Below are 24,472 nucleotides of genomic sequence, written 5' to 3' on the forward strand. Positions count from 1 at the left end.
AGGGTTGTACATACTTTTCCTTACCAATTTATCACACTGTCTATTGTTACTATTGGGAAGCTCATTCATGGAAGCCAAAGCTTCCAAATTTAACTTTCTAGTAAATAGTTTTATGTCCAAAATAATTTCCGCCAAGTTCATTCTTCTATTTGGAACAAAAGTGAAGCCCTTTTTAAATAAAGAAAAATGCCTGTCCTCAATTCTAATGTCAGTATAGTTGTAAATGAAAAACTCACCATCTTGTTGATTAATAACATTATTGTGGGAATTGAATGGATGTACCCCACAATGTTCCTTTTCAGCCTCTGTATATACAATAGATTTATCAGATAACAAAGTCACGTCATTTTCTATCAATGTTGGTGATTCCCCTGATACATCTGAGTGTGTTTGTTCATAACCTGTGCATATGTGGGATGGGAGGGTAAATTCCATATCCGTTCGGATCTCCTGAGTCCCTCCTGTCATAAAGGGATGTCATGGTCACTAAACTCCCCATTGTAATTGTGTTCTTGTAAACCAATGTTACCTTCCATCTGTAAGTCATTGTTCCGCCCTTTCCAGTGATAAAAAACATCAGTATGGTGGTTAGCTTGTGAATAAACTCTCCTTTTATAGTAATCCCTAAACTGTTCCTTTTTTGTGCCCCAAAGGGTATGCCTGCTGATGTTCATAGGCCCTGTCATCCCTATCTAATTTCCCCATCTTTCTTTTGTGATTTTTAACCATAGTATTATCAACGTCATTGAGAACTCTAAAATAGTTACATTTGTGTTCTCGTACAGTAAACAGCAAATCCTCACATATTTCTTTGTTAATTTTGTCTATCTTGTCATTCAACTCGACAATTAGTTTGTTGTTGTTGTTAATCATAACTCTCATTAAAGCTAAACCACAGTTATTTAAAATTTCAACAATTTCTTTATATAAACTAGAACCCATAACAGTATCATTAGGAAACTTGTTTAGCCTAAGACCCTTAGGCACATGTTTCCATTTTATACATTCCATTAAGAACCAGTTATCAAGGTTTAAGTTTTTGTATTTAAGCATATACTTTTTTAACAGCTTACATTTTTCAGCATAAGAAATGTCCTGTTGTTTATGTCCATGTTCACGGGACTCCGAAACACCAAAACTTCTGTTCAGCCAGTCGCTAAAGTTAATATCTGCGTATTTGTCCAAATATGATTTTTCGTCGTATTTCTCTCCTAAAGCAACTCTTTCACTCATATTTCCTTCACCATTGTTATTGAAAACACGCGGTTGCCTAATATCAGTTGGAATAGGTCTGTTGGCACTACGTGTGTTACTGTGCTTACCCGCAGGTGGCTGTGCACACGGTATAAGGACATCCGCTTCCTGTGAATTAGTGTCCGGCTGAGAAAAGGCTTGTATGAGCCTGGTAAGCTCACCAATCAAAGTTTGTTCATTCCTGGTGGATTGTGAGGCCCCTCGGCTATCCTGTAGTTCCATTTGCAAGCAAAACCAATAAAACAGAATAAATGGAAAAAACTGAGAAAAATTAAAAACTAGTAACACAAAATGTTCTCCGTTAAACAGGATCCAATAAAGGCAGTCCCATGAACCATTGCTGTATACCAAAATAATTGCTGTATACCAAAATAATAACAGTAGTTCTCCGTCAAAGACTGTTCAGTCCACAAACAAACAGTATTTTTATAAAATTTATTGAATTACAATGCGATTTAGATTTAGCGCTTTCATTTCCAATATAGGAAACTTCATCAGAATGAATGACATTGTTCTACTTACATATTATATAGTCTGTACTTGATTAATTTGTTGCAATTAAGTCATTTTAAGACATTTAAATCACTCTGGTTAAAAATAAAGGTGCTGTACTTCATATAAAAAGACAAGACAAGACATGAGATATGTGCAATAAATGCATAAATATAATAAACTATCTAAAAAATGTAAAGATGTATATACTATCAAACATCATTAATTATCATTGAAAACCTATGTATTTTGAAATTTCTTTAAAAAATGACGGGTATATATTATGAACTCTAGTTGAAGGGACTGATTATATTATGAATTTTAGTTGAAGAGACTGTTTGTACATCATATTATTATTTTACTATATTATTCATATATCACAGTTTAATTCTGATGTTGTACTGTTTTACATGTTTGTCCTCAGAGAGTTTTTCTTAACAAATTTCAAAATACATAGGTTTTCAATAATGATTAATGACGTTTGATAGTATATACATCTTTACATTTTTTAGATAGTTTATTATATTTATGTATTTATTGCACATATTTCATGTCTTGTCTTGTCTTTTTATATGGAGTACTGCACCTTTATTTTTAACCAGAGTGATTTAAATGTCTTAATTAAAATGACTTAATTGCAACAAATTAATCAAGTACAGACTATATAATATGTAAGTAGAACAATGCCATTCATTCTGATGAAGTTTCCTATATTGGAAATGAAAGCGCTAAATCTAAATCGCATTGTAATTCAATACATTTTATAAAAATACTGTTTGTTTGTGGACTGAACAGTCTTTGATGGAGAACTACTGTTATTATTTTGGTATACAGCAATTATTTTGGTATACAGCAACGGTTCATGCGACTGCCTTTACTGGATCCTGTTTAACAGAGAACATTTTGTGTTACTAGTTTTTCGTTTTTCTCTGTTTTTTCCATTTATTCTGTTTTATTATTTTGGAAGCAACCTTAGATATACACATCTTCCTATAGCTTTTAACCAGTATCACATAAAGTGAACCATTGATTTGAAAAATGATTGCAGTGCATAATAAGTACATTCATGTACTTATTTGTGTATTTATTTATTTTTGTTGTCTGGAATGGAGCACTTGCCATCTTAGACTATATACAGGTTAAGCCTAGTGGTAAGCATATATAGAAACATCCTATAAATAATTTAATAAAACGTGAAGCAAATTTCTGGCTTTTGAAAGGAGGAAGGGTAGTAGAAGTTGTACATACAGAATAGAGAATTGCAAATTATTGAAATGAGAAAGAGCATTGTCATTTGGTAATGGAATAAGACATCCGTGTGGAGGAATCGTTAAAATGTTAGTAGTCAGAGTAGGAGATCAATCTCAGAATGTGGAGAAGGATTAAGAAATTGAGCCAAAAGGCTGCATTTTTGAAGGTGACACCTTGACACCAATTGAATGTGAAAGTGTCAAGCCAAATTCCCAAGTTGTGAAAGTAGGTAGTCATTTCTAGGGACTAGAATCCCTTTAATCCCTTTTCTGAATATAGCAGAAAAGGACCTTTCATTAACAAAGGTTGGAAGAGACTCCCAGATCTGTGGGCCAAGAATGGAGAAACCGTGATCTTTGTAATGCAGTTTGGCTTTGGGTTTCTGATAGGAGGTTATTTTGGGTGGTAGCGACCTGAGGCTGTAATCTGAGGTTCAAGCAGTAGATGACTGTCCAGAAATGGGAAAGATTGGAGATGATGATGCTTGCAGAGACATGCAATTAGGAGAGTTTTTTTAGCGTGAGGTAACTAGATGAAAGCCATAGTCAATGTGTATGAGAAGCACACCTTTGGCAATGGCTATCCTTTCATCAGGAAACAAAAAATGAGAGGTCTTGGTGACCCAATATACATATGTATTTATTTTGATTTCACATGTCACTTGAATGTGGTATTGAATGTGAAAGTGTCAAGCCAAATTCCCAAGTTGTGAAAGTAGGTAGTCATTTCTAGGGACTAGAATTTTTAAGGATTATTTGCTAATTGTTGTCCACCTTGGCAAGAATGTATTCTGTTTCAGAAATCATGCATTCTGTTTTTAGTGCTTAAGAGTAGCAGATACATTCATATATAACTTGCACTATCTTCAGTAAGTGTCTTTTCTGAACAGAAGTCTGCATAGTTCTATATTTTTTTATGTTTCTCTTCTTCATCCTACAATAATTAGTTCACTTCTAAACACCCATGCCAATATGCAGGAATTTGCTTTTGCTATTTTGTGTTTGTATGAAAATGTGTACCTCTCAACTGATCATAATTTTGCAGATCATCCTTGATATTGCCTAACATTTTCTGCTGTCTACCTCTTAACTGCTTGATTTTCTAGTATATTACAAAAGTTTAAAGTCAGTCAATAATGTCAAATATTAGAGTTTCATACATCTTATTTTTTAGAAAATCCATTTTAATGCAAAACATATTCTTCTAGTACCTTTTTAATTGAATTAGATTACCAATAGATTACCATTTAAACATTGTCACTGATTTTGGCCTTTGTCTTCCAGTTATTTTGGTTTTGTCCAGAATTCCAGAATAAAGAAGTTGAGAGGTCTGATAAAATGTGTTATGATTTGATGTAGTGATTTTACCTCTTCCGTATCCATATATCATTGTTTATTAAATCTTATTCTAGTATTAACATACTGAGTCACAATCAGGAAACACAGCAGAACTGGAATCCTTTTCATTCAAAATGCTTGCATTTCTCATATTCACCCTCACCTTTCCATCCTCATATGGCAATTTCACCTTTAACAAGACTGTCCTCTCAGCTTACATGGCAGTGGTACACCAGAATCATTTCTGTCCTGGCTACTCCTCACAAGGCATGCATAAAAGGCCAGTGCCTCTGACATACATATATCTCTTTTTGTTACAGATGAAGAAGAGAAAAAGGGAAGGGAAGCAAACTAAACCTACCATTTTTGTGGCGATTCTGCATTCTACTATAAAGATGCGTTTCCTGGGAAGAACTTAACATGTTCCTGGTATATTTTCCACTGACAGCTTTATTATAGTCTTCACTTCACAGCGACTGCTTCCCTCGTAAAACTGCTCCATTTTTGCACAGGTAGAAGTAAGAGATACTGCAGTCAACACCGCTGTGTTAATCCCTTCTTAACTCACGTAACTGTATATTACACAGTTTCACTCAAGTGATATCCTTACATGAATTCATGAGAGCTGCAATTCTGTTTTCTTCTACTCAAAAACATTTCACTTGGAAAGAAAATGTGGGCATGTCCAAAAACTGCAGACACGTCATTGTCAACAATGCTTTTGGAGGACCTCTTAACACTTTTTAGGGTTTTGGTATTGTATATTTACTGTCCATCAAGACAGCACACTGGTCTACCTGCTTTCTTGATTACACTGAGGTGAATGGAGCTGTGCTCTGTGCAGGCAACTTGTTAATAACTGTGTACAAGTTTTGACTACTAAATGATTGGTGCCCTTAATCTCCTAAATGAGTTAATACAATAGAATTATTTACATTTTGTAAGTTTTATATCATCAATACCTATGTTGTCCAGATGTCATATGTCATAAAATCATATGATTTGTTAAGTTTAACCAAGATGTCTTGCCAATATCAGCTTAGGTATTTTTTTAGAAAGCATTATTTTTATGATAAGGTATGGTTATTGTTATGTACTGTGAAAAGAATCTATGAGAATATAACATAAAGGTTTCCAGCATGGCAATTAAAAGGTGACCAGTTCTAGTGACAGGCAATGCTTTTTGTTTCCCTTGCAAGGACAGGTAGGCATTTCAAGTGTTTTTATGTCCACTTTCTTCTTTACAACTACCTAAATTAAGAGTATAATTGGACAAAATTGGATGTGTGGTAGTCAAAACCTTGGAACAGACTGTTAGTCAAATGTGTAACTGTTAGTAATACCTCTGATAAGGGTCTGGTAGATGCTGGGAAATGTATTTCTCTATGGTAACCACCTCACAGACTTGCTCCATGTATGTTTCTAAGCACATGTATGTTATCTTCTGGTTGAATCTCATTCATATTATATGTATTGTGTGCTGCTTACTTCACTGTATTCTGTTTTGTCTGAAGTAGACAAAGAATTTTTTTTTAACTGAAATAATATTGTTATATATGTATTAGCCATAGCAGTAATATATCTGCACAACACTGTGAATATTTCACTCAGAGAAATAAAGTAAATTAAATATTATATGTGGTGAACACAGTATGACTAAAATTACTTTTTTTTATTTATGTGCTTTGAATGCTCTGAAATATCTTTTTGTGCCTAAAGGGCAGGGAAATATGATGAGTGTCTTTTATTTCAGCATGGAATGCACCTCTTCACATATACTAATATAATGTAATATGCATCACTTTAGTTGCTTTGAAAAACTCTTGCACCCAAATTGTTTATGGCAGATAATGTTAAATGGTTGGTAAATGTGTTGGGTTGCATAAGGGTACCTCATGTTTTTGAGACACAAGACCTAGCATGAATATTAGATATCAGTAACAGAATCCATAGCATTGTAGCACGTCTTCTTGGAAAGAGTCTGAAGACAGTTTGTCTCAGAGACGCTGAGAGCAGTAGTCTTCTCACAGACTGCTGTAATCTATAGCATGTTATTCCTTATGCTCTCCATGTCCTTGTGCCATCATGCAATGAAGGTAAATGAACTGTTCAGAGCCCCATTTGAATCATATATATGACAGTGCCACCTTAAAGACTGTACCAGTTACTGTTCAGAGCCCCATTTGAATCATATATATGACAGTGCCACCTTAAAGACTGTACCAGTTACTGTTCAGAGCCCCATTTGAATCATATATATGGCAGTGCCACCTTAAAGACTGTACCAGTTACTGTTCAGAGCCCCATTTGAATCATATATATGGCAGTGCCACCTTAAAGACTGTACCAGTTACTGTTCAGAGCCCCATTTGAATCATATATATGACAGTGCCACCTTAAAGACTGTACCAGTTACTGTTCAGAGCCCCATTTGAATCATATATATGGCAGTGCCACCTTAAAGACTGTACCAGTTACTGTTCAGAGCCCCATTTGAATCATATATATGACAGTGCCACCTTAAAGACTGTACCAGTTACTGTTCAGAGCCCCATTTGAATCATATATATGGCAGTGCCACCTTAAAGACTGTACCAGTTACTGTTCAGAGCCCCATTTGAATCATATATATGGCAGTGCCACCTTAAAGACTGTACCAGTTACTGTTCAGAGCCCCATTTGAATCATATATATGACAGTGCCACCTTAAAGACTGTACCAGTTACTGTTCAGAGCCCCATTTGAATCATATATATGACAGTGCCACCTTAAAGACTGTACCAGTTACTGTTCAGAGCCCCATTTGAATCATATATATGGCAGTGCCACCTTAAAGACTGTACCAGTTACTGTTCAGAGCCCCATTTGAATCATATATATGACAGTGCCACCTTAAAGACTGTACCAGTTACTGTTCAGAGCCCCATTTGAATCATATATATGGCAGTGCCACCTTAAAGACTGTACCAGTTACTGTTCAGAGCCCCATTTGAATCATATATATGGCAGTGCCACCTTAAAGACTGTACCAGTTACTGTTCAGAGCCCCATTTGAATCATATATATGACAGTGCCACCTTAAAGACTGTACCAGTTACTGTTCAGAGCCCCATTTGAATCATATATATGGCAGTGCCACCTTAAAGACTGTACCAGTTACTGTTCAGAGCCCCATTTGAATCATATATATGACAGTGCCACCTTAAAGACTGTACCAGTTACTGTTCAGAGCCCCATTTGAATCATATATATGACAGTGCCACCTTAAAGACTGTACCAGTTACTGTTCAGAGCCCCATTTGAATCATATATATGGCAGTGCCACCTTAAAGACTGTACCAGTTACTGTTCAGAGCCCCATTTGAATCATATATATGACAGTGCCACCTTAAAGACTGTACCAGTTACTGTTCAGAGCCCCATTTGAATCATATATATGACAGTGCCACCTTAAAGACTGTACCAGTTACTGTTCAGAGCCCCATTTGAATCATATATATGACAGTGCCACCTTAAAGACTGTACCAGTTACTGTTCAGAGCCCCATTTGAATCATATATATGACAGTGCCACCTTAAAGACTGTACCAGTTACTGTTCAGAGCCCCATTTGAATCATATATATGACAGTGCCACCTTAAAGACTGTACCAGTTACTGTTCAGAGCCCCATTTGAATCATATATATGGCAGTGCCACCTTAAAGACTGTACCAGTTACTGTTCAGAGCCCCATTTGAATCATATATATGACAGTGCCACCTTAAAGACTGTACCAGTTACTGTTCAGAGCCCCATTTGAATCATATATATGGCAGTGCCACCTTAAAGACTGTACCAGTTACTGTTCAGAGCCCCATTTGAATCATATATATGGCAGTGCCACCTTAAAGACTGTACCAGTTACTGTTCAGAGCCCCATTTGAATCATATATATGACAGTGCCACCTTAAAGACTGTACCAGTTACTGTTCAGAGCCCCATTTGAATCATATATATGGCAGTGCCACCTTAAAGACTGTACCAGTTACTGTTCAGAGCCCCATTTGAATCATATATATGACAGTGCCACCTTAAAGACTGTACCAGTTACTGTTCAGAGCCCCATTTGAATCATATATATGACAGTGCCACCTTAAAGACTGTACCAGTTACTGTTCAGAGCCCCATTTGAATCATATATATGGCAGTGCCACCTTAAAGACTGTACCAGTTACTGTTCAGAGCCCCATTTGAATCATATATATGGCAGTGCCACCTTAAAGACTGTACCAGTTACTGTTCAGAGCCCCATTTGAATCATATATATGACAGTGCCACCTTAAAGACTGTACCAGTTACTGTTCAGAGCCCCATTTGAATCATATATATGGCAGTGCCACCTTAAAGACTGTACCAGTTACTGTTCAGAGCCCCATTTGAATCATATATATGGCAGTGCCACCTTAAAGACTGTACCAGTTACTGTTCAGAGCCCCATTTGAATCATATATATGGCAGTGCCACCTTAAAGACTGTACCAGTTACTGTTCAGAGCCCCATTTGAATCATATATATGGCAGTGCCACCTTAAAGACTGTACCAGTTACTGTTCAGAGCCCCATTTGAATCATATATATGGCAGTGCCACCTTAAAGACTGTACCAGTTACTGTTCAGAGCCCCATTTGAATCATATATATGGCAGTGCCACCTTAAAGACTGTACCAGTTACTGTTCAGAGCCCCATTTGAATCATATATATGGCAGTGCCACCTTAAAGACTGTACCAGTTACTGTTCAGAGCCCCATTTGAATCATATATATGGCAGTGCCACCTTAAAGACTGTACCAGTTACTGTTCAGAGCCCCATTTGAATCATATATATGACAGTGCCACCTTAAAGACTGTACCAGTTACTGTTCAGAGCCCCATTTGAATCATATATATGACAGTGCCACCTTAAAGACTGTACCAGTTACTGTTCAGAGCCCCATTTGAATCATATATATGGCAGTGCCACCTTAAAGACTGTACCAGTTACTGTTCAGAGCCCCATTTGAATCATATATATGACAGTGCCACCTTAAAGACTGTACCAGTTACTGTTCAGAGCCCCATTTGAATCATATATATGGCAGTGCCACCTTAAAGACTGTACCAGTTACTGTTCAGAGCCCCATTTGAATCATATATATGACAGTGCCACCTTAAAGACTGTACCAGTTACTGTTCAGAGCCCCATTTGAATCATATATATGGCAGTGCCACCTTAAAGACTGTACCAGTTACTGTTCAGAGCCCCATTTGAATCATATATATGGCAGTGCCACCTTAAAGACTGTACCAGTTACTGTTCAGAGCCCCATTTGAATCATATATATGGCAGTGCCACCTTAAAGACTGTACCAGTTACTGTTCAGAGCCCCATTTGAATCATATATATGGCAGTGCCACCTTAAAGACTGTACCAGTTACTGTTCAGAGCCCCATTTGAATCATATATATGACAGTGCCACCTTAAAGACTGTACCAGTTACTGTTCAGAGCCCCATTTGAATCATATATATGACAGTGCCACCTTAAAGACTGTACCAGTTACTGTTCAGAGCCCCATTTGAATCATATATATGGCAGTGCCACCTTAAAGACTGTACCAGTTACTGTTCAGAGCCCCATTTGAATCATATATATGGCAGTGCCACCTTAAAGACTGTACCAGTTACTGTTCAGAGCCCCATTTGAATCATATATATGACAGTGCCACCTTAAAGACTGTACCAGTTACTGTTCAGAGCCCCATTTGAATCATATATATGACAGTGCCACCTTAAAGACTGTACCAGTTACTGTTCAGAGCCCCATTTGAATCATATATATGACAGTGCCACCTTAAAGACTGTACCAGTTACTGTTCAGAGCCCCATTTGAATCATATATATGGCAGTGCCACCTTAAAGACTGTACCAGTTACTGTTCAGAGCCCCATTTGAATCATATATATGGCAGTGCCACCTTAAAGACTGTACCAGTTACTGTTCAGAGCCCCATTTGAATCATATATATGGCAGTGCCACCTTAAAGACTGTACCAGTTACTGTTCAGAGCCCCATTTGAATCATATATATGGCAGTGCCACCTTAAAGACTGTACCAGTTACTGTTCAGAGCCCCATTTGAATCATATATATGGCAGTGCCACCTTAAAGACTGTACCAGTTACTGTTCAGAGCCCCATTTGAATCATATATATGGCAGTGCCACCTTAAAGACTGTACCAGTTACTGTTCAGAGCCCCATTTGAATCATATATATGACAGTGCCACCTTAAAGACTGTACCAGTTACTGTTCAGAGCCCCATTTGAATCATATATATGGCAGTGCCACCTTAAAGACTGTACCAGTTACTGTTCAGAGCCCCATTTGAATCATATATATGACAGTGCCACCTTAAAGACTGTACCAGTTACTGTTCAGAGCCCCATTTGAATCATATATATGACAGTGCCACCTTAAAGACTGTACCAGTTACTGTTCAGAGCCCCATTTGAATCATATATATGGCAGTGCCACCTTAAAGACTGTACCAGTTACTGTTCAGAGCCCCATTTGAATCATATATATGACAGTGCCACCTTAAAGACTGTACCAGTTACTGTTCAGAGCCCCATTTGAATCATATATATGACAGTGCCACCTTAAAGACTGTACCAGTTACTGTTCAGAGCCCCATTTGAATCATATATATGGCAGTGCCACCTTAAAGACTGTACCAGTTACTGTTCAGAGCCCCATTTGAATCATATATATGGCAGTGCCACCTTAAAGACTGTACCAGTTACTGTTCAGAGCCCCATTTGAATCATATATATGGCAGTGCCACCTTAAAGACTGTACCAGTTACTGTTCAGAGCCCCATTTGAATCATATATATGACAGTGCCACCTTAAAGACTGTACCAGTTACTGTTCAGAGCCCCATTTGAATCATATATATGGCAGTGCCACCTTAAAGACTGTACCAGTTACTGTTCAGAGCCCCATTTGAATCATATATATGACAGTGCCACCTTAAAGACTGTACCAGTTACTGTTCAGAGCCCCATTTGAATCATATATATGGCAGTGCCACCTTAAAGACTGTACCAGTTACTGTTCAGAGCCCCATTTGAATCATATATATGACAGTGCCACCTTAAAGACTGTACCAGTTACTGTTCAGAGCCCCATTTGAATCATATATATGGCAGTGCCACCTTAAAGACTGTACCAGTTACTGTTCAGAGCCCCATTTGAATCATATATATGACAGTGCCACCTTAAAGACTGTACCAGTTACTGTTCAGAGCCCCATTTGAATCATATATATGGCAGTGCCACCTTAAAGACTGTACCAGTTACTGTTCAGAGCCCCATTTGAATCATATATATGGCAGTGCCACCTTAAAGACTGTACCAGTTACTGTTCAGAGCCCCATTTGAATCATATATATGGCAGTGCCACCTTAAAGACTGTACCAGTTACTGTTCAGAGCCCCATTTGAATCATATATATGGCAGTGCCACCTTAAAGACTGTACCAGTTACTGTTCAGAGCCCCATTTGAATCATATATATGGCAGTGCCACCTTAAAGACTGTACCAGTTACTGTTCAGAGCCCCATTTGAATCATATATATGGCAGTGCCACCTTAAAGACTGTACCAGTTACTGTTCAGAGCCCCATTTGAATCATATATATGGCAGTGCCACCTTAAAGACTGTACCAGTTCCCTCTTCCTCTAGCTTTCTTTTTCTTATTCCCTAATAGAATGTAGGAACACAAGACAATTACGTACCTCGAGCGTCAGCCTCTTACTCTGAATTCCCATGTATCTATTCATGCTGCATCCTCATTACAATTCAACACTGGCATTCATTAGCCCACTACCCCTACATGAATTGATATTTAAATAAGAGGCATCTAAAATGGATGTATACATTTTATTGTCAGGGGTTTCTTATCTTTTTACTGTATTTATTCTATAATACAAGTTATTAGCATACTAATTAATAGCCTTCCATATTTTATAAAGGATCTAACTTTTTAGTTGCACTCTGTGTTTGCAATTTAAGACAGGCTTTAACACAAAACTCTTGTCAGCTGCATAACCTTCCAATGAACATTTTAAATTTAAGTAGTTGCTATTCTCACATAAGACTAGTGAAATGTGGATATGGCCATGTAAGACAACAGTTGTTTTTATAGTTATTGTCAAGTAAGGTGTTCCAGCACTGGTACACATGCCGTGCATAATGAAGATGATAATAACACTTTGTGGCATAAAACCCCCCAGGCGCATAGCTAGTCACACTATGATAGACTGTGATTTTCATTTATTTCACCTCCCCTCCATATACTTAAAGATTTTTTCTTAATGCAGGGGTAGGTCTTGTAATAGGTCCTCATTTTATATTAGATTCCATGGTCATATTGTATCCTGTAATAAAGAATACCCTTTTACTGAATTTCATGGTATTTCTTTCCAAACAGACAGTTTCAAGAACTTGTTGTATATATCTCACATTTGCAAGCCAACTGACAAAACGTGCAGATATCTTTGAGTGACACATTGCAATGTATTACACACAGAATACTGCTGCTGCTGAAACCCTGTTTAAAAGTTTTGGCACTTTTATTTGTCTTTAGTTTTGTACTTTATAATATGTTGTATTCCGCTACACTAAAAGATTCATTTTTTGTTTGCACATAATCTATTATTAATCATGTTTGGGTGAGCTTGACAATGCACCTAGCTGACACTAAAATATTTACATTGAAACAGCCTGCTTATCTCTGACCTATAGCTATTATCTTAGATGTACAAATAGCATTCTGTCCCTTATTACACTCCTTATGGCTAGATCTGACATAGTATAACTATTGTCAGTGGCGCACCAAGAAATAGTCATGATTATATTTCTAAGCAGGCAAACTGAGTGGACAAACTATAAATAAAGATTTAAATCCTACCTTCTTGCAGTTGTAACACAGCAAAACTACATTTCCAAGGAAAAACATGTGCACGTACTGATCATGTGCATTGCTTCTCTGCACTGTAGCATTTTTGTTTGCCAGTATTCAGAGCATGTATTTGAGTCTTTGTGACTGTCTCGTACAACAGGAGTCCTACAATACATGCATGTTTACCAAGGTACATATCAATGTCCTGAGAAGTCTTAAGGCTGTTCATGCCCATAGCTTCATAGGTACTTACTAGGTTATTGATCTGTGAGGATCTTCAGAAGTCTAGTACTGCAATTCCATGAAGTTTTTAGCCCTTGTAATTTATGTATGAATAACCCAGAGCTGGGCAGAGCATTTGCATGCTAACCATATCCTTAAGAGAAAAGGGTGCTAAACCAGGGATGAATTTGTGGTTTCCCATCCATTCATCCAGGTTATGTTTGAAAAGGTAAAGAGATGTACGTTGCTGTCTCTCAAGTATGTTCAAGTTATGTTGCAAAAGAGATTAAGGTCACTTGAGCAGGTGATTATGTCACCATTTGACTTGTAAAAGTGCAGCAGGTCTGAGAAAATGAGGTCATTGAAGCTTTGTATGCGAGACAGAGAATGGCCCTCAGTCGCCTGTATGATACCGAAAAGAGGGACAAGGCCTTGAGATGGTCAGTGCAGTTTTTATGATTTACCCCCTTGCTTTTCTCAATGAGAAAGCCTTGTTGTTGTTCAAGTTGTGTTATGTGCTTGGACAGGTACATACAGGAGGGGCATTATACTCAATATTCTGTCTAATAAGTGCCCAATGCAAGTGGAATGATTACATCCCTAGACCTATCATTTGTGTAATGAAAAAGGACTTTCTTACAATAGCGGATACAGTGTGAGCAAAGTACAGATTGTTGCCCACATTGGTTCCCAGGTTCCCAACTTTCAATTTTCCAAGTTATGTTGTTGATGTGTTACAGGGGGCATCATGCTTACCAAAGGAGACTAGTATACATTTTTGGCATTTAGTTTTAGTATATGGTTCTGACTCCAGATATTTGTTTGGGAAAGACCATCTTATACGATGTTGGGGTTCTCTGGAGATTTTATAGTGGTGCTAGGTTTACAGTCATCTGAAAACTTGGTCAGCCATAAATCTTTAACAGTAGCTTTCTCTTTTCAGTTTTTTTAACACCTTTATTGAATTATCACTTGTGACATAGGCACATTTACATTTATATAAAAGTAATCAAACTGTATTAACAAGTTAAAATTAACAAACATTATGCTATATATATATATATATATATATATATATATATATATATATATATATATATATATATATATATATATATATATATATATATATATATATATATATTCCTATTTATTTATTTATTTATTTATTTCACATTTGTTAACTGGATTAGTCCAACTGAGTTTGCAAACAAACCCATTTCAGTGGAGACCCGAGGGGAAAAGCCCCAGCAAACATAAGTAAAGATAAAGTGACAATATACAAATATTAAATAACAATCACAATACAAAATAATTGTAAAAGAGGAAAGGTTATTAGCTAGTTGCATTGCACTGATAGTAAGCAACCCATTTTCAGTGGAGACCCAAGGGGAAAGAGCCCCAGCAAACATAATTAAAGATAAACATACAGGACAAAAAAACTATTAAAAATAACAATGCAAATACAAAATTAATTATAAAGAGAAAAACAAAAGAAAACAAATATGAACATTAAGGGTTGCACTGATAGCAGTGGTCTAAAATTTACTAAGTATGAAAGTAAGGGAAAAGAAGATAATCATTGCTCAAAAGAAGGACAATGTATAAACATTGATAGGAAGTGGGGGGAAAAAAGCTAACTAGTGTGGAGAATGGGAGGGGGGAGAGAAAGGAGGGGGCTATATTCAGGCTATAGTAGTAGAGCTGAGGGTTTAGGAGGTTAGTTTAATCAGAAGTTACTAACAGAGAAAGAAAGTTAGGAGATGCAACAGGTTATACAGTAGGACAGACTAAGACTACGTGTGGTCGAGGCAACGGCGTAATTTCAAGATTAGTAGGTGGGATTTAAGCTCCTTTTTAAAACAGGATCTAATATGGAAAGGGAGTTTGTTCCAATTTAGTGAGACAGAGTATTTGTAAATTAGTTTGCCAATATTTCTTTTGGGTCTATAAACTGAGAGAAAATATAACCTAAGCAACATTACCTAAATTATAGCTTTGATTTCTGAGAAGTAAATGCCAAACAGGAGTAACCAAAGGACTAAACCCTGTGGTACACCACTAGTGACAGGTCTTTTGAAGGAGATAAAGCTGCCTACCCTAAATTCTTGGGTTCTGTTTGTAAGCCAATTTGCTATCCAATGTATTACATAGGGATTAACATTTAGCTGGGAGAGTTTATCAACAATACCTGTGTGAATTATGGTATTGAATACAATTCTGATACCTTCATAACTAGACTGTAGCAATTTTCACTCATCCATTACATCAGTATCCTTACTGAATAATTCAGTTAGGTTAAGCAGGCAGAATCTACCTTTGACAAAACCAAACTGACTTTGGTCAATTATTTGTGTAGATTACCTATGTCCTTATTTATATTACGTAATGATCCTCTCCATAGCTTTACAGATGAGGCTGGAGTGACTTATGGGTCTATAATTATCTGGGTCCATTGATGGCCCACCCTTCTGCAGAGAGATGACTGCTCTGTTCTACATTTGTTTGGCACAAATTCTATTTAGAGGCTGATATTAAATAGCCTATGCAGGTGGATTGACAGATTCTGTCTCAGGCTGTCCAGTAGGTAGCCTGATATGTTATCCAGCCCCATAGAAGCAGTATTCATGGCCTTGTAAAGTGCTTTGAGGACTTATTATTTGGCATTTGAGGGATGTAGATGTGGATATGTGATCCAGGAATTTGGGGGAAAGGAGGGGGAGTTAAGAGTTAAATTTATCTGCTAGTGAATTGGCTATCTGCTCAGGTCTGAGTATGTAATATCATTTACTATTATCTCTGATCAGTACTAGGCATTGTCTCTGATGTTTCAAACTTCATTAAAAAGATGTTATGTATGTCTTTGGCCTGGGTGGCTATTTGAATAGGGATAGGAGTTCCTTGTTAAGTTTTGTAAGAACAGTTTTGAAATCTTGAGAGTTACATTTATTATTGTATGCAATGATTTGACTTTTTTTTTTTTTTTGTAGAACCTGCTTATATTTGAGTTCCACCATGGGAACTCATTTTTATATTTGTCAACAACTGGCCAGTCTTCCAAAAGCACTTGCTCCCTCTCTCACCCATACTCTGACTGCTAATTGGCTAGCCACTTGGAGGAGATTAGCATTCAGTCTGTAAACAGCTTCAGTACTTGCTTACCACTTCAAGGGAAAGCAACTCTGGTCTTCACAAGAGCAGTAATTGGCTACAGGTTTCATTTCTGACAGATAAGCCCCCATAGTGAACCCTTCTACACAAAAAGTATTTCCTTTTTTAAGTAATTTTGATGTCTCTCTTTATTTTCTGAAGAACAGCAGCAATGTTATTAAGTTTCTTGTCAGAAATTGCAATTTTTAGAACTGGGTTTTTATTGAATACTGAGATTGTTTTCAGAGAAAAATGCACTGCTTTTGAGACAATTTAACTGAAATTTAAGGATTTAAACATTGGGAAGTGTTTTATGTACTTAAAATGGTATTTGATGTTTTGGTGTTTCTGTCCACTTCATGGCAACTTGCCTTCATTATTTTACTGCTTGAGACATTTTCACTGAAAGCATTATGTTTAGGTATTGGAAGGTGTATTGCAGGGCTAGAAATGCATTTTATGTCTGGTGTTTGTGTACAATTTGTAACAACTTACCAAAATTTCTTGCTTTTTCTCAATGCACTTTCTGTGAAAGGGATTTAGAGTTCTGACAGAGTTTTTGTGTATGCTTTTACTTTTGAATTTTGAGGGACTGTGTTGGGTAATATAAGTGTATGTGTTGCTTGTGAATACTTCTTTGACAATTTACCTTCTGAATGACTCTTCCCAACAGCACTTACTAGCAATCAGGTTTCTTCCTTGGCTACAGCATGGATTCCTACACTGTTTTTTATCTGACTATACATAAAAAGAAGAAAATAACACAAAATAGGAGCCCTTGCCCAAACTGTGGGCTTAGAAAGTGCCTTGTCCACTGATGGATGACTTCACAGTGGTCATTTATTGTTCCCCAAACCGCTTGCTGGTTTCTCCCAGTTTCTCTGGTTTATTTCCTTCTACCACAACAGACTGAGAGTTAGCCACATCCTCTTTATCTATTTCATTTTCCAGTCTGAGCATGGGAGATAACTATATTCTTTGGGTCTGGGAATTTCTCTAGAAGGTTCTTGTTGGAGGAGCTGAGGAAAGAAGCCCCTTGAACAGAATGAAGTGCCAACTCTCAACTGGTGTCCTCCTAAGGGACTCCCTAGAAAAAAAAGAAGCAAAAAGCTTAGATATAGCTCATCCAAAGACATTTTATTTGTTCATAAAAATGATTTTCGTACTTTAGACAATAATTTATTCTAGGCTTTCTATCATGGAGATACAAATCCAAACCAGAAGACAAACTAGGTCAATGTATTCCTGAGGAAAATATTTATTTATTAATTATTTGTTGACAATTGTTAACTGGAAAAGTTTGAGTGGGCCCAAAAAAAAAAAAAATTTCAATGGAGGTCCAGGGAGTTACAAAGCAGTTAAAATCAGTAAAACAAGAAGATAATTATAATACAGGCAACATTATGTTTATATGGTTAAACATAACTGAAGATTAAGTATTGATAGCAGCATACATCAGTGTTAAAGGACAAAATGCAACATAAGATATGTCAGATGGTTGGACAGAGATGGGTAGCTTTTTCTTTGTCTTATTCTCAAGCCCAGGACCCTGATTCAGAGGAAAGTTGGCCCTCTCCAACTCTGTTAGAGGAGGTCTTGTTGTCTAGGACTAGTTTCAGAAATGAATAATATATTTTTTTGGGAACAAGTGGGTGTTCCCTAAAACTGAAGGCATATTTTGATATACTACCAATGTATTTATCACGTTCTATACCCATTCCTCCTATTGCATCAGCCTTAGAGGTTGTGTTAAATGCTCCCTACAATAACCGTCACCCTCAGCCTTCAGTTACCCCCCTCCCAAAAAAAAATGCAGAGCACTTATTAACACAAACCCTTGCCTTTTGGAAAAGAAGAAAAGCTATTAGATTTCATAAGAGAATTTCCTTCCCTGAGTTTATTCTCTCAGGTGTTGACAGCTTACGTAACTGTTCTGGCATACTTCCTTCAGTGGGTAGGTCCTGTCTGAATCCCACACTTTCTAACCTGTCGCAGGTGTCTAAACATATTTTGAAGAGTGTGTATGATTATACAGGTACTGTGTCTAGGACCACTGCTACTGCTGCTATTTTTTAACATCTTAATTGAATTGTCAATTGTGACTTAGGCAAACTTGCATTTATATAAAAAGTAACAAATCCATATCACCAAATTCGCATTTACAAACATTATATATAACATATATTGTTATATATCCTATAAACTAAGTAACATTACATAAATTATTCAATTTCTGCTACCTCTTAAACTTCATTCCTCTTCCAAAAAATTTTTCTGTATGTATACACTGGCTGCTGAGAAACTACCAGAGGAATTCCTAAAAACTGCTACCAATGCACTGGCCTACCCTATAGCCATTCTAATTAATAGATCCCTTTCAGAAGCCATTTTCCCTTAAATTTGGAAAATATCTCATATAATCCCCCTACATAAAGGAGGCAACTCCACAGAATTTACAAACTACCGATCCATAGCTATACTATCCCCTTTAGCAAAAATCCTTGAAAAGTGCATACATTTCCAAATGTTAGACTACATACATATATATAAAATCCTGTCAGACATTGAGCATGGCTTTCTGCCCTTCCATAGTACCACCACTGCCCTTCTGTCCTTTACCAATACAGTAAACACTCATCGAAACAATAATACATTTGTTTCTACCACCCTTGTCAACCTATCAAAGGCCTTTGATATGGTTAGACATGACATTCCTATCAAAGAAATATCTGAATTAGCACTTTTTCAGTCCTCCATAGCTTGGTTCCAAAACTACCTAACTGGCCATCAGCAAGCAATTCTGTGGAAACTAGAACTCTCACCCCTTCTTCCAGTCACTCTTGGTGTTCCCCAGGGTACCATATTAGGCCCACTACTTTTCTCCCTCTACACCAACAAGCTCTATTCCTCCACTCCCAATGCATATGTCATACAGTATGCAGATGATTCTCCATTAATTTGTGCAGCGTCCTCTCTGCAGGAATTTCACACATTAATACAGGAATCTTTCCTCTCTATTGAATTATGGCTATCCTATATCCAACTTATCCTAAATCCTACTAAAACAAAATTACTACTCTTTAAACCTATTAGGGCCACCTCATCAACTACCACCTTTCATATAATATCCAGCAACAAAACAACTATCACCCCCACAGAACATACCAAATGCCTTAGTAAAGAGATTGATAACAATCTAAGATCTGATATTCACATCTCCCAGACCATAAAGAAAGTCCACAAAAAAACTAAGTTCCCTCTATAGAAATAAACAATTCCTTACCCAACAAACCAAGGCAACCATAGCCCACACTCACCTCATTGCTACCCTCCTCTATGCCTCCCCTATTCTTACCAACCTTAGAAAATCAGGCCTAGCTAAACTTGACTCCTGCTACAACAAACTCGCCAAATTCACCTCAGACTTTCCATTTCGATCTCACCACTACTCATTCCTGAAACAGCTCAACTGGCCTGAACTTCCCCATCTGTTACAGTACAATCAGCTCTCTCTGACACATAAAATTCGGTATCAACTTGAAAAAAATCCTGCATTACAAAATGTACTTTTCCCCCACAGCAATAACAGGACTCTGAATTTATGCTTATTATTACTAAATTGAATAATACAGCAGGGGACTCCCTCTTCTCAAATTATGTAACTAAACTCTGGAGCAAGCTACCCAGTCATATACCTACTAGCATTACCTTTACACAGTTTAAAAAGATCTTTAGAAACTCATCTAATTAATAACTGGCTCTGCTCCTGTACTACACCAGGTTAGACCCTCCTTCACTATGCTCACCTCTCCTAATCTTTCCTGAAAATTCTTATACCTCACAGTGCTGTCATAGGTCATTGTCCTAGGATTGTATATATACACAAAATATAGCATAATTTGAGATCTTTGTTCTGGTTTACATTTTAACATACCAATTCATCTGCTTACTCCTGCAATTATACTAGCATTCCCTTCAATTTCAACCTCTACTAGTGATGTATTATCTCTCTCTTTGGACTCATAGTGTTGTTATGTCCATTTAATTACTTGAGTTATGTATATCTGTTTTTCACTTTATTTTCCAAGCAATTGTAATATGCTATATACTATTGTATTTGACTGTATTTTTTGTCTGAAAATTTTACTTTGCTAAATGTGTCATAAGCTATATACTGTTTTTTTTTTTTTTTTTCTTATTTATGGAGCTTTTCTCCTTGGGTCTCCACTGAAAATGGATCTATGTCCACTGGACTATCCCAGTTAACAAATGTAAAATAAATAATAAAAATAAAAAAATATTGTTCTCACAATTTCATTTTGTTTCTATGTAATTTACTTCTACCCTTTTCTAAAACTCTCATTTCATGTTCTTTTATCTCTGCTACAATATTCACTACTTCAAGTATAGTTGCCTTAAATTTGGATTATCATTTTTTTTGTTTGTTTTTGGAAGCCACCAGAACTAAATTTAACAAGGTCTTAATATGTTTAGGCAATTCAGATCCTGCATCCGAAGTAAAAAAAAAATGATTCCTTTAACTATATTCATTTGCTTACCCAGTATTTCTGAGAATTTTTAAAGTCTGCCAACTTATTGTACTCCCAAAACATATGTTTCCAGTTACATATTTCTTCCCCATCACACGTCCAACATTTGCCAAATGCAGAAGGAAAAATTCTTTGGAGTTTGCTTGGGATATAAAAGTATCTCTAAACACACTTCCAAAAATATTATTTTGAGAAGATAAGCCTGGTTACATACTCAAAAAAAATTCCAATGAGGTAAATTCTGAGATTTCAAACTGTACTTTAGACATGAAAATTTTGTTGACCCTGTTGCTACTCAGGTTCTCAACCAGTTTGATGACATAGAAATTAATTCAGGGAGTTACTAAGATTTTTCAAGCCTCACACTACAGATATTACAAACATGCTTTTTTTTCTTTTTTTAAAAAACAAAATAATCAAGCCATACCATCTTTGGGAAAATAGGGAGCAAAAGAAAATGGCAGGAGGGGAACAATAAAAAAAAAGTAGGACCCTTTCAGAAAAACGGATAGACTATGCCTTCAGAATGACTATGCCAGCATTCCTTAATCTCAGAGCAAAATGTAATGCAGACAAGCTGATCAGGACCAAGCAGACCCAAATAGATGGAAACTGAATGGGGGGGGGGGGGTTCAGGAATAGATTAAGTTTACAGAACACTTCCAATATATTTGTTTACCTCTTTTCAAAGCAAACAACTAAGTAAATTCTTCACCAGGAATCATTGTAGGCAGGCCTGGAAAACAGATGCATGTTCATTCCGTTTGTCAGGAATGTTTCTATATGAATTTCCACCTTATCCACTGATATCCATCATCATTCTGAATATTCAGAAAGACTCTCCAAGAATTATTGTGGTGACTCTTTTCTGGCCCAGGCAACATTGGTTCTCTCTTCTTATGGAATTGGTCAGGCCATTTGTCATAAGCTTCCACACGGATTGACTCTTCTCACACAAGACAGAGAGCTAGATACATCCCAGTTTCAAACAACTTCAACTGAATATCTGGATGATTCAATTTTGACACCTTTTAGGCATCTTTTTTTCATGAGGATGAGCAGCAGACACTAAAGGAGGCAATACATCCTGCTACTAGGAAATCTTATGTAAACCTGTGCAGAAGATTTTTCTAGTTGATGCCTCCCCTATAACCTGGGCCCTATGTGGGGTTATTACTTTTGGCTCTCAAACATTTATGTGAATTGCCATTCTATGGCCTGTTTACTCTTTTGGCAAGGGGTATTTAGCAGCATTTCAGAATGCCTTCTGGTGGATCCTCCTTTTCAGTTCAGACTTTCTGAAGCTGTTTTGCGAAGAGCTTTTTTTGTTCATATGCAAAGTCCCCTGTTATACAGATGACACTTAATTAGGATCTTTACTTTTTTCTGGGAAAGTTATTTCTGCATACATTTGAACCAGCTATTTTTGCTGTTTTGTGTTTATTTATGCATGTATTTATTTATTTTTAGTAGGTTAACTGTTGTATCAGTCTAACACTTGCAAGGGAATATCCGGGTTGCAACCATTCATGGTGCGGTCACTCTGTTGCTTTTCCGTGCATATATGGGTTATCTGTAGAAAAATAGCCCATATTTACTCTTACTGCTTTCCAAGTGTACCTCGAATCTAAATAACAAAAATCAGAGAAAAGAGCCAAAAACGGTACTAACTTTTAATAACAAAACATACACATCAAACATTAAGCAATTTCATCCATATTGGACTTCTTCAAGAGCCCTGTGGTAAAGCTTAAAAGCTGTAGAATTCCTAGTATGAGACTAGAAAAGGGCAGCCCATGTTAATTCAGACAACTGCAGTTGATTGTCCCTTATTATATTTTTTCTGGCTATTCCCACCATGGCAAAACATTTCCAGGTAGGATTAAAGCACATTATAATATACTTTGTTCTTTTTGATGGAATATTAGAAAGGGGCAGACCCTAGAAACATTCTAGAGGCAATTACATGGTCCTCTGTACATCCTTTTATGAAGCATTACATACTGGATTCCCTTTCCTGGTCCAGGGCTGGCTTTGCTAGGACTGATTTCTAAGGGTTGCTGGACCACAGTCCTTTCTCCTCCAGGGTAAGACAAGCTTTGTTAATCAACCTAAATAGCAAAAGACTACTGCAGAAGTGAGAATAATGAATATAGTACAGTTGTTGGACTTACCATAACAGTAGATGATCAAATTCCTCTCTGCTGCAGTTGCCATAGCAACTCTTCAGGCCCCTTCTACTGCATATAATTAGTTGATGGGATAAAAAGTTATATGTTTATATATATATATATATATATATATATATATATATATATATATTTTGGGGTTTCTTTAGGCAAAAAATTCCGGAAATTGTCTACACTCCCTACAAGAAGCTAGCCAATCACTAGTCAGAGTGTAGGTGTGAGAGGGAGACAGAACTTTTTGAAGACACTGGTGATAGAACCCCCATTGCCAAAATCTACTGCTGCAGTGGGGAATTTGACCATCTACTGTTATGGTAAGTGCAACCTACCACAGCTGTACTTTCCAGATGCTTACTAATGAAGCCCTTAGGGGGTCTACGGCCCTTGGAGTCTGGAGTTGGTTACACAGTGGTGCCATTTGGCTGATAGTGGAGGTAGAGCTTGGTCTCGGTACAACTGCACACAGCTAGGAATCAACAGTCTGTCACCAGAAGCAGAGTAGCAATAAACCCAACTAGCAGTAACACCAGATACACAAGTATGAGTAGTGAGGATGGGAGCATACCTTGAAGACTGTGCACAGCTCATGCCATTCACAAACCATGCCCACAGCCTACACTGCTGAACTAAAAAGTGTATGACAGAATGGGCTTTTGATAGCCTTTTGCCACTCCATTGACATCTGCTGGATTGAAAAAAAATTGACCATCTTCCACAATGCTGCCTGTTCTTTGGATTTGGAGCTGATGAATCATGCTAATTAAGTATTTATCATCTTTGAATGCCTAGCAATATCTTATATTTCTAAAAATCATATGCTTGCAGCAAGTAGCATACAGAGATACTGGTCTTAGATATTCTTACGGTTATTAGTACTTGTCACTGAAATAGCAAGCATGCACAGTTGGGCAGCAGTGACAAAAAGGTCATACATTGACATGACAGAATTGTATGTCACCAGGCACTCTGAACTTCCTACTATATGCACAACATTGTTTATATTAAGCAATCAATAAATGAATCATGCAAACCAAACTACATTTTTTTC

The 24,472-nt window shown here is 36.9% G+C and overlaps 1 protein-coding gene across 2 annotated transcripts in view; it reads left to right on the top strand.

Annotated features, from left to right (window-relative positions):
* LOC122796397 (calcium/calmodulin-dependent 3',5'-cyclic nucleotide phosphodiesterase 1C-like) overlaps positions 1–24,472 on the top strand; it is a 2,375,955-nt gene that overhangs the window by 2,290,897 nt on the left and 60,586 nt on the right. The window contains exon 16 of one of the 2 annotated variants that reach the window (XM_044064849.1): positions 4,655–5,984. The exons of the other annotated variant lie outside the window; for it this stretch is intronic. Coding sequence (XP_043920784.1) covers positions 4,655–4,689 — 35 coding nt within the window. The 3' untranslated portion in view covers positions 4,690–5,984. Of the gene's footprint in view, positions 1–4,654; positions 5,985–24,472 lie in introns of those variants that run through there. 2 annotated transcript variants of the gene reach the window in all.

Source organism: Protopterus annectens, chromosome 3.part0 (genome assembly GCF_019279795.1).
Source record: "Protopterus annectens isolate FY-2018-M chromosome 3.part0, PAN1.0, whole genome shotgun sequence".
Lineage (NCBI taxonomy): Eukaryota > Metazoa > Chordata > Ceratodontiformes > Protopteridae > Protopterus > Protopterus annectens.